The 12,132-nt window shown below is 46.8% G+C and overlaps 1 protein-coding gene across 1 annotated transcript in view; it reads left to right on the top strand.

Moving 5' to 3' along the window:
• Positions 1-12,132, top strand: part of KLHL6 (kelch like family member 6) — a 54,056-nt gene that overhangs the window by 11,683 nt on the left and 30,241 nt on the right. Inside the window, exon 2 of the mRNA XM_060009977.1 lies at positions 8,660-8,825. Coding sequence (XP_059865960.1) covers positions 8,660-8,825 — 166 coding nt within the window. The remainder of the gene's footprint in view (positions 1-8,659; positions 8,826-12,132) is intronic.

Raw genomic sequence — 12,132 nt, forward strand, 5'->3', positions numbered from 1 at the left:
CTCAAGTGACATTCTGAGTCCTCTCTAAGGGCCCTCAAGGCAGCCAGACAACAGAGAGCCGGACAGAAAGGAGCGGGGCAGCACTGGCTGGTGAGAAGGGGAGGAAGAAAGCAGGGCTGGGGGACTGGAAGACAAACTAAACTGGAAGACAAACCATACTTCTCTGAGCTTCAAGACTGGAAAGAGAGAGAGAAGGTAGTGTAATTTTATCAGTCCTCCACCCACCCGTGCCACCCCACTGTAGAGCCAAACCTGGAAACAGAACAAGTAATTTCTTTCTTTCTTTTTTAAAGACTTGTTTATTATTTATTTATTTATTTGCTTTATTTTTTTGGCTGCAGCGGGTCTTAGTTGCGGCACGCGGGATCTTCGTTGAGGCATGCTGATCTTTCGTTGTGGCGCATGGGCTCTTTGTTGTGGTGCATGGGCTTCTCTCTAGTTGCAGTGTGCGGGTTTTCTCTCTCTAGTTGTGGTGCGCGGGCTCCAGAGCATGTGGGCTCTGTAGTTTGCGGCACTTGGGCTCTAGTTGAGGCACGCGAGTTCAGTAGTTGTGGTGTGCGGGCTTCTCTCTAGTTGTGGCGTGCGGGTTTCTTCTCTCTCTAGTTGTGGCGTGGGCTCCAGAGCACGTGGGCTCTCTAGTTGAGGAGCATGGGCTCAGCAGTTGTGGCACACAGGCTTAGTTGCCCCGAGGCATGTGGGACCTTAGTTCCCCAACCAGGGATCAAACCCACGTCCCCTGCATTATAAGGCAGATTCTTTACCACTGGACCACCAGGGAAGTCCCAGAACAAGTAATTTCAAAGTAACTCAAGCTCTGAACTTTTGTGTGTGTGTTTTTAACACTTTGAGGGAGAACACACCACAGCTATTAAAATCTGTTCCCCCCAAAAAAAAAAAAAAAAAGTCTGTTCCCCTCTCTTATCCACATCTCTGATCGCTGCTGGCTTTTAGGATATCTTTGTATGAATTTTAAAAAGTTCTGTCTGGGTGGACCAGTTAGAAATATGTGCTTCTTTCCCTGGGGACTGTTGCTGTCCACATCAGGGCTCAGGACTTGGTGAGTGCAGATTGAATGTCAGCCCCAACTCTGGCCCCGTCTGGGCAGCTCTGAGGGTAGCCCAGCCTGAGGTAACTCCTCCTTTGCCTCTTGCTTCAAAACTCCTCTCCATCCCCAGCTAGAAGATCTCCTTTCGCCCTCCCACTTTCCTCTGGATTCTGTATCATAAAAGCCCAAAGAACAGGCCTGGCAGTCCGGATTCCTCTGTGGCAGCTGGTGGTGGGAGAAGTCTGGAACACATTTATGATCATCTTTGCCCTGTCACAGTAGGGATAACTTTTAGGACTGGGGAAGCCTCAACGTTTGAATACCTTGGAGTGAGGATTGGGACCAGTTCGCATGTTTTTAAGTGGTCAGAGCCAGGGAACGCTCAGAAAAATCTCTAAGCAGAGGCTGATCCTTGATTTCCGGATAATGACATGGAGGCCATAAGGAGACCAACGTGGGGTACTTGGTGGGGGGGGGTGTTGAGATGGAAAATGTTTGGAAAAAGAGAGTGACAAGGAGCCTCCGGGGCAACAGCCTAGTCAGGGTGTGACAGTGGATAGTAGGCACAAATGTTGACTCCCAGACTAAGGGAAGTGAGAATCAGAGCAGACCTCATTTAAGGGGGTTGTGAGGGAAGCGGTGTTTCGTTAGCAGAAGCCAGGTTTCACCTTTGGGCAAGGAAGTGGAAGATGTGCAAAAGCAAATTAAAGTGAAGAACAACCACCATGTTTTGTAATGTAAAATCTCAGGTAGGAAGGCTTAGGATAAACACCATGGGCTTGGGGTTCTGATTTAGAAAATCACTGGAAAATATAGTTCTTCACACACATACTTTGCTCCAATCAATTGGTCTTGGAGGTCCTTGTTATTTATTCTCATGGCAGTTAGAGGAGAAATGTGGGTTTGGAGACAAGGGGAGTCCACTTGGCCTACAGGAGCAAGTATAGGACTGAGCTGCACGTGTAGCTTCCTTTTCATCCATCCATCCATCCAACAAATATTGAGTGCCTACTGTGGGCCAGTAAATAAGAAGTGAGAGAGAAATAAAATCCAACCCTTGCCATTAAGATCCTCATGAATCTAATAGAGGGAAAAGACACATTAAAAATAGGCCCTATAGAGTGTACACAGAGAGTCCTGTCTGCAGCCCAAAGGTGTTGATGTAAACAGAGGCACATGTTGGAAACTGCTAGCTATTGATACATCATGGGATGGGGAAGTGGGTGCACAGATCAGACTGTGAAGAGCCTTGTATAGCAATGTTGAGACTTTTTATTTAGTCTTTAGCAATGTTGAGACTTTTTATTTAGTCTTCTTTAGCATTTGGTCCCAGTTTTTATTCAGGATTTCTCTTGTCCAGTTGTGTCGGTCAGGACTGTGCATTGCAAATGGCAGATATTCAGTTCCAATTGGTTCAAGCATATAAAAAAAGAATTTATTTGCTCACATGATTTAAAAGTCCAGTGGTATTGGTTTCAGGGTTAGTTGGACCATTGTGCTCATATAATGTCATCAGGGCTCAGTTTCACAGTCTGTCTCTTGTCTCTCCTTTGTGTTGGTCTCTCTCTCAGGGGGCTCTTTACACATGGAAGCAAGAAGGTCTCTAGCAGCTCTGAACTTTTATTTCTCTCAGCTCAGCAACTGCAGTGGGAAGAGAGCTTCTCTTTCCCAATAATTCCAGAGAAAGTTCTGGAATTGGCTTCAATTGGACTGGCTTCTTCCTGGACCCATCTGTGACCCAATCACTGTGGCTTGGGAGACATCCTACCAGACTGGTATTGCAGGAGGGGTCGTTCCCCAAAGGAAAATCTGGTTCTTCCTCCTAAAGTGATTAGGAATGATGTTGGGCAGCCAAAGCAAGAACTTTCCGTTATGTCTTTGTGGCTGAATCATTGCTGAATTCTGGCCACAAGCATTTGCTGTGACTGATGTTGAGCCTGTCTGACCCTGCAGGTCAGTACAAGCCCTTCTTTCTGTCACAAATTTGGATGGGCTGAGGCCATCCACGGCATGCAGAGACCTCAGCAATGGTCCAGTAGGGCTGAGAGGGACTCTGATTCTATAGAAACATGGCTGGCATTCTGGTTCCCTAGGGGTACATGTTCAGCATCCTTGAGGAACGGTGAACTTGGGCAAGGAGCTTAGTAGAGGCAGTTCTTTTGAGGTCTGATGATGTTTAGAGTCAGGCGGGGGCAGCTCTGGGGTTCCAGCTCATCTGTCAGCTTGGAGCAAATACTGAGCCAGCAGCTGTGAATTCAGGGAGCTGACTCCAGGCCCCAGAGAGAGACAACAAAGTGCTGTTAGTCATGTCTCTGGAGTGGAAAGAGAGATGCCCATGAACCTCCCAATCCTCTGAAGGCATCCCTCCAGGTGTGTGAGATTCGCATGTGCACAGCAGATTAAGAACAGGGAATTGTGCACTGTTTGTGACTATAGGGTTTTGCCACCACATCCTGTTTCAGAACTACTAGATCTAATGAAATGTGTTACTTGAATATAAGCTGCAGGGGCTCTGTATAAACAGCTAAGTTAGAGAAAGACTTAAGAGGCCAGGACAAGACCTGCTTCCATCTAAAACCCCACCAGGTTGGGAAGGGGAAGAGGAGTACTACCCCCATCCCCACTTCCAATTTGGGGGCCAGCCCTAGGCCTCATGGAATTCTAGGAGGGCTGGATCTCAGAAGATGAGCATCTACAGGGAGGGAAGACTTTCAAGGACATGTCTGTCCCAGAACCACAGCCAGTTTCCTCGACCTGGACCTTTGTCCAATCTCCTCATTCTCAGGGTGAGCCAAGGGGAGCTGGGTTGGAAAGTGAGGTGACCTCCCTCTAGGGCATTGGTTCTTAAACTTTGGTTTGCAAAACAATTATGGGCGTGGGCTGGGTGAACCAGATAGCGTTCATATTCCCACTGCCAGAGATTTTGATTCAGTAGGTCTAGGGTGGGTGAGGTTCAGAATTCTGCATTCTTAGCAAACACCCCAGGAATTCTTATGCAAGCTACCCATGGAATATACTTTGAGACCCACTGTCCTTGAGGTTGGAGTGTCTGCAGGCCAAGGATGTGGGCAGGACTCATGTGTTGGGACAGGGTCTACATGGTAGGGCTTAGGGAACAGCTTGAGGTCAGAAACTTGGCTGAGCCAAATGCCTACATACATCCTTTGTTTAGGAAATGGCAGGAGGAAGGTTTGGTGTCTTCAGCTTAGAGGTGCTGGGGGACTATAGTGATGTCATCCCTTGCTAGGTCACCCTTGCATCTGCTGACTCCCTGCTTCCTTTGGAGTGGAATCCCCTTTGATTGGCCATATTGGGTTTATATCCAATAATCCTTTCTTAACAGTATAATGTTCATTGAGCAGCACATGATTACTAATTTAAAAATATTTTTAGCCAATGTATACATATAGACATATAACCTTAAGTAGAATTTAACTCAGTCTGCAACCAGTGTTAGAGCTATTTCCAACCCTGAATACCTCACTGATGCAGAAGAGTTAGCTCCTGGTACGAACGGGATGGCGAAGGGATTAGAAGATGAACAGAGCAGGGGTCAGCATGGGTGGAGCTGGTCTAAGAATGAGAGAGTGGGGGTGGTGGAGGTGAATATTTGTTTATAGGACTGTGATTGGGGTTAGAGGTTCAGGAAGCAGGAAGTTCAGTGGCAGGTGTGGAGGCCTGGGGAGGGGGTGGGCCATAGTGAAGCTGGGCTGTTGAAAAATCCTGAGTGGATGACATTTAGAAACTGTTGGAGCATCAAGAACTCATTGAATTTGTGAGTGGAAAGTTCTCGTGTGGGTGTGTCCTCTTTAAGCTCCAGGCCCTAGACTCGGTTCTCTATGGGCAGCCTCTTCAGCCTCATGCTTCAGAGAGTGTTTGATAATTCTTGGAGGTGCAGATTCCTGTCGAAAGCAAACATACGAGGGCTAGAAGCACAAGCTCATTCATTCATTTATTCTCTCTCCAGATATTTACTGAGTCTCTACTAGGTTCCAGGCACTATTCTAGCCTCAGGGATATAGCACTGAACATGGCACAACCCCTGCCCTCACTCAGCTCACATTCTAGCAGGGAGACAATTATTAAACTTGCTAACAATAGATGTGTAATATAATTTCAGGTTGTTACAGGGTTATGAAGAAAAACAAAAGAGATGATGTTAGAGAGTGACTGTCTTAGACTGAGCGTCAGGGATGGTCACCCTGAGGAGGGGACATCTGAGTAGAGACCTGAATGAAGTTGGGAGTGAGGTTGGCAGAGCTTGGTGGGGAGCGAAGCCCAGGCAGAGTGATGGGGCCATGGCCTGACTTCATTCCAGGAGACTATTGGGCCCATGGCTGTCTTCATGGCTGTTGTGGGAGATGAGCTCTATTTTGGGATTGGCACTGACTCACTGCTGAAGTATTGGGCAACTGACTCCCTACTCTGAGATTATTTCTAACTGTAAAAAGAGGATCTTCATAGCCACCTCTGTTTTACAAGAATCTCATGAGACTTGGTCAGTGTCTGTCTAGAAAATATTGTTATTACACAAAAATTTTATTTACCTCCTGTAAAAGCTAAGGGGGAAATGGTTAGTAACTAACCCAGCTGTGCTCTTGGGGAGCAAAATGTGGTCTGGTTCACTCAGTGCTGACACTTAGTTTGACCCCCTAAAAATGGCTTTGAATTACTGCTGATTTTCTTGATTTTAGTGCACTGGTGAGCTCCAGATTAAGAGCCCAAAGTCCTAGGTTCTTGTCCCCATTCTATTGCCGACAACCTGTAGGGTCCTAGGCAATTCACTTAACTTTTACCTCAGTCTATCACCTATAAAATGGGTATAATAATCAAAAGAGATGATGCTGTTTGCCCTACAAAGGCTATACACATAGATGTGAGAGATTACTGTTATTAAAGTGGAAACCTAGGGATGGCCCATTTTGCCCAGGGGGTCCCAACTTTGCTAAAGTGTATCCATGGATCTCCTAGAGAGCAGCAGGAGGCCTAGGAGTTTGGTCTATGAGAAATATGTAGTTTTCTCCTTAGTTTCATGTTATCTGTGTCCAGCATGGTGTCTGGGGCCCAGGAGAGTTTATTTAGGTGGCAGAAAATCAGTGAAAAAGTCTCAGAGGAAAGCAGAGAAATGCTGGGACTTTGGGACCCAAACCAGGCCAGAAAAGCCCCAGAGGAAGGACAGTCTTTGGAGCACTTCCTTTCCTCTCTCTCCCATGAACATTTATTGAGCTCCTACTGTGTGCCCACACCATGCTAATGTCTCTAAGTCAGTTTGTGAGCGGCCCTAGCCCTAACTCTATGCTGAATGGGTGGTGCACAGCCGTGCAGGGACCTGACTGGACCAAGCCCAATGCTGGCAGGTCCCGGCTTGTGAGTCAGAGTGCAGTCGGCTGCCTGCTCCGAGTATCTCCCACAGCCTGCCGAGATTCCTCTGACCTGGTCTGAGACGCCTTCCCTTAGTGAGTGCTGGGTATTGTTCCAGCCACTTGGTGAGTGGTAATTATCTTATTCTTCCCAGCAGCTCACTGGGGTCAGGACCATTGTTATATCATTCCACAGAAGAGGAAACTGAGGTTTGCTCCCTTGTACAAAGTCACGTGGTGAGTTAGCGTCAGAGCCTAGACAGCCCAGCCCCTCCACCTTCCAAAAGCCAGCACTGCAGCGCTCCTTCCCACCCTCCTCTAGGCTCCTGGAATCATGCTGCTTGTGCACATGCACACCCACACACATCAAAACCCAGAAGGTGGGCTTCCCTGGTGGCGCAGTGGTTGGGAGTCCGCCTGCCGTTGCAGGGGATGCGGGTTCGTGCCCCAGTCCGGGAGGATCCTGCATGCCGCGGAGCGGCTGGGCCCGTGAGCCATGGCCGCTGAACCTGCGTGTCTGGAGCCTGAGCTCCACAACGGGAGAGGCCACAACAGTGAGAGGCCCGCGTATCGCCAAAAAAAAAAAAAGAAAAACCAGAAGGGCGTGAGAATTTACCTACTTCTGGGGTGGCCTGTAACTAAGACTGTCACAAGGTGCTGGAGTATCACAGCCCAGCTTCTTTGCCTCTTTTGGGGACAATTCTGGAATGTATTCTCCAGAGGTCCCTTGCAGGACTAGGCCAAAGTGACTTTCTGTATGACTTCTGTTTTGCTTGGCCTCCTCCCCTCCCTCATCTTGCTCCCCCATTCCCCTATAACACATCACTAGCTATTGAGGGTTGGCTTCAGGGGATTCCAGACACCCAGTTAAGTATTGGCTGAGCTGGGCCAGGATGTTATTCAGTGATTGATTCCAAGAGAATTCAGAAGCTGTGTCTAGCAGTGACAGCCTGATCAAGAGTCCAGATGATCCCAGAGATCCCAATAATCATGTCACATGGGACCCCCAAAATACATAGGCTTCAGAAGAGCCCCTTGAAGTGCAAGGCATTGAATGAGACAATTTATATACCTATCTCATTTAATATTAAAACATCTCTACAGTAGACTTTTTCAGTTTTCATTAGAATGTTTGAGATCATGCAGATTCAACGAAATTCACCTTTTACTAATTTTAAAATCACATTTTAGGTGAAGGGGTACTTCTAAATTTCACTTTGGTAGGATTCCACTGATATGTTGCCTCAGTTACATGAAGCTTCGTTTTACCCCATCATCACTGCCCACCCTCTCCTGCTAAACGTCCTGTTACTCATATATTCATGTACACGACATTCATGTGGGTAACATCCACTTTACCCCCTGAGATGATTGCAGATCTGGGTGACCCAACAGCAGAGTTGATGCTCTGGAGCATGCCGCGGAGCGGCTGGGCCCGTGAGCCATGGCCGCTGAGCCTGCGCGTCCGGAGCCTGTGCTCCGCAACGGGAGAGGCCACAACAGTGAGAGGCCCGCGTACCGCAAAAAAAAAAAAAAAGACAGGAAGAAGGGCAGAGGGAGACCCAGGGGAGAAGACCTCATGGGCTAAAACAACAGGTTCAAACATCAGCTTGTCGGGGCTTCCCTGGTGGCGCAGTGGTTAAGAATCCGCCTGCCAATGCAGGGGACACAGGTTCGAGCCCTGATCTGGGAAGATCCCACATGCCGCAGAGCAACGAAGCCTGTGCACCACAACTACTGAGCCCACGAGCCACAGCTACTGAAGCCCGCACGCCTAGAGCCCGTGCTCCGCAACAAGAGAAGCCACCGCAATGAGAAGCCTGCACACCGCAACGAAGAGTAGCCCCCGCTCGCCGCAACTAGAGAAAGCCTGCGCATAGCAACAAAGACCCAACACAGACAAAAATAATAAATTAAACAAAAAAAAATCAGCTTGTCAAGTGATTTCTTCCTCTCTCTTTTTTCTCAGTGATTTCTTCCTCTCTTTCTCTCTCTCTTTTCTTAATGTCTTTCTTCCTGCCTGGGACTGCCTTGGGGAAGACACTTGGGCCCAGCAGAGCAGGACACATTAGTTCAGTAAGCACTCATGGAACATCTGGTGGGTCCTGGGTGCTGAGGGATGGAGAGCAATCGCCCCAGGTTCCGACCTTGGGAACCTCACTGTCCCATGGGGGCAGACAGGTCTGAAGGGGGTCTGTTTAGATTTGGAACCAACGGTCACGGTTGGACTCACATTCACATATCTCTCTCCCAGGGCCATGTTCTGCAATGATTTAAAGGAAAAGTATGAGGAGAGGATCATCATCAAAGGGGTCGACGCGGAGACCATGCACACTCTTCTGAACTACACGTACACCAGCAAGGCGCTGATCACCAAGCAGAACGTCCAGCGGGTCCTGGAAGCTGCTAACCTTTTCCAGGTGTGTGAACAAACAGGCCCAGTGCTCTCCTCTGGAGAGAAAAAAGCAGCAGTTCTCTGGAGACCTGCCTGGCCTGGCTCCCAGGCCTGTACCTGGGACACACATACACACTTAGCTGGGCTTGTGCTTACTTGAAATTTCCCGGGGAGTGGAGAGCTGAGTCATTGACCCCTTAATGCGATGAAGCCAGGGGAGCTTGGTGCCTAGAACCTACACTTGGTTCCTGACTCCAGGAACAATGACTACAATGTACAGAAGCCTAATTGGAGTGGGGACTGCAGTCACCATTTCATATATGTACCTTCTACTCCTTAGCACAACCCAGGGAGATAGTCACTTTCCCCTACTTTGCGGGTGGGGAAAGCAAGGCACATAGAGAATAAGACACAAGGCTGTGATTTGAACCCTGGGCTTTCTGAGCCCAGGGGCCACATGTATGCCACTATACTGGGCAGCCTCTCAGGGAGCAGTGTCTAGATTCCAGGGGAAGCAGGAACTTTGCTGCTCAGCAATTTGTGGTGGGTGTGAAAGAAGAGCACTTCTCATGAGGGGTGTCATGGAAGATGAATAGAGAACCCTCAGAATTAAGTTTTATTGTTTGCATTTAACTGTGTTTCAGTCTGATTATAATAATTATAGTTAGCTTCATAAAATAATTAGACCCACAGATTACGTCAATTGCATCCACAATTATCACAGGAGATCCAGCTTGAGTTACCATCTTTGCCTAGGTCTAAGATTGCACCTTGAGCTCGGTTCCATTGGGTTATGACAGAGATTATCCCACTGAGGATGTCGAGATTTATGATAAACAGAGTCCAGGGACAGGCCAGGTCATTCCCAGGGACTGAAGACAAGCATCAGATCTTGTCCATGGTTTGGGAGTTTGGGAGTTGGCATCCTCTTGGATCATCAGTAGGTCAGCAGTTGAAAAGAACAGAACACAAAGTCTGGGAAGGTGGGGAAAGAGGAGTCTAGGGTCAAGATCATGGGCAATTGGATTATCTTTGTGAGGTTGGAGTCTAGGCAGGATTTAGGAAGCCCAGCAAGGAAGGGAAAGTGTAAAGAGGGAGAAAAATCAACCATGGAAGAGCACTGATGATTCTGAGTAATGGGTTTCTGCAGTGTTAGCCAATTTTGTCTCAGTTTCCTGAGGGCATTTTAAAGATACAGAACAAGTTACTTCCCAAAGGACTGGTCACGCCTTACCTGGCAATGTGGCCAAGTCAGTTACCACCTGTTCACCCAGCCCCTTGTCCTTTCTCTCTCCTTATCTGCTTAAACCCTCAGCCTTATTCACTGGCAGGGAAACTTCCTTTGTTATGTAGAGGGAGGGGCTCAGCAACCTCAGGCTCAACATCCCCAACTCATCCCCTCTACCCACTATTCCACCAGTCTAACTTCAGGGAAATCCTTCTTGTGTTATGGAAGGGACTCTCTCTAGTTCAGCTTTTATGCTGTTTGGGAAATTTCTCTTACAAGGCAAGTATCCCTTCTTCACTGCTTCCCCCCAAAGGACCAATAAGCTTGAGCAGAATCACCCCATTCACCATAATTCAATCAAACCACAGTTATTGTTACCTTCATGCTAATATCCTTTCCTGGGGTCCAGAAAGTGTTGTTGACTTGTCTAAAGATGGACAGGTAACACTGACAATAATAATAGCAATAGCATTTATTAAGCTTCAAGTACAGTGTCTGACACCAGAGTAGATGCTTAATGAATACAAATTGTATTGAGCACTTACTGTGTGCCTTGAGTGACAGTGTTGGATCTAGTAACAAGGTCTCCTGTTTTTCCCACTAACTGAAAGTAGGTCTTATATGATAGGCTGAGGAGATAATGTTGTTTTTAAAATGCAGGTTGTAATATTTATAAATTGTAATAACATTACAAACTCATTTCAGAAAATTAGAAATCCATACAAGCAAAAAGAACATAAAAATTACCTACAACCTCTTTCTGTTCAGAGGCAATATGGCAGCATCCTTAGTATATACGCTTCCGGGTCCTTTTCTGTGCATTGATTATACAGAGGCAGCTAGCAGGGTGGTAATAGCACAGCTTGGAGCCAGACTGCTGGATTTAAATGCCAGCTCCACCACTTATTGGCTGTGTGACTTTGGGTGTATTTCATAATTTTGCTGTGCCCCAGTTTCCTTGTCAGTAAAACAACCAAACCAGGGAATACCAAGGAGAGAGAAGATAGGAGACAGACATGGAAAGGAATCTCCTTCAGAGCCTGCAGAGAGAGCCAACTCTACTGACAACTTGATTTCAGACCTCTGACTACCAAAACTGTGAGAGAATAAATTTCTGGTTGGTTAAATTGCCAAGTTTGTGGTAATTTGTTGTGACGGCTGTACGAAACTAATACAAGCTTTAAAAGTAATCTATAGCTAAAAGTCTTAAAATGAAGAAGTAATCTCCTATTCCCACCCCCTCCTTCAGCTCACTCTTCTGGAACAATTACTTTCACATGTTTTTAAATGTTTCTTCTTTTATCTACTTCCAGATTTCTAAATGATTTGTGTGCACTGTTATCTCTTGAGGCATCAATTTTAGATAACTTCTTTTCCCTCTCTCCTCCTGCTCTAATTTTAACTGGTCACTCTCTAGGCCTGTTGCACAGTTGTTATCCTGGGAGTTCCCTTTGCTGTCATACTGGGAGTCCCTTTTACCTCATTTCTAAGTTGGATTTTCTCTTCCTGGATCCCATATCTTCTTTCTTGTATACTCCCACATTTTTATGGATCACAATCTTTAATATCTTACAATGAAAGAGTATTTAAGAGAGAAATTTTTTGAGACTTAAATGTCTAAAAATATTTTTGTTTTCCCTTCATTTTTTTTTTTTTTTTTTTTTTTTTTTTTTTTGTGGTACGCGGGCCTCTCACTGCCGTGGCCTCTCCCGTCGCGGAGCACAGGCTCCGGACGCGCAGGCTCAGCAGCCATGGCTCACGGGCCCAGCCGCTCCGCGGCATGTGGGATCTTCCCGGACCGGGGCACGAACCCGTATCCACTGCATTGGCAGGCAGACACCCAACCACTGTGCCACCAGGGAAGCCCCTTCCCTTCATATTTGATTGATATTTTGCCTGGGTATAAAATTCAAGGTTGAAAATAATTTTCTTTGACATTTTGAAGGCAGTGCTCTATATTGTTATCTAGTATGTACATATTTTGTAAGAATAGGTTACCACTGGACACGTGTTTTTTCATCTATTTCATCCATATTGTATATCATCTTTTTTTTTATGTCAATAGATTCATTCCTGCAACAGCATTTACAATTGCTGTGTGTCT

Source organism: Delphinus delphis, chromosome 4, assembly GCF_949987515.2.
Source record: "Delphinus delphis chromosome 4, mDelDel1.2, whole genome shotgun sequence".
Classification (NCBI taxonomy): Eukaryota; Metazoa; Chordata; class Mammalia; order Artiodactyla; family Delphinidae; genus Delphinus; species Delphinus delphis.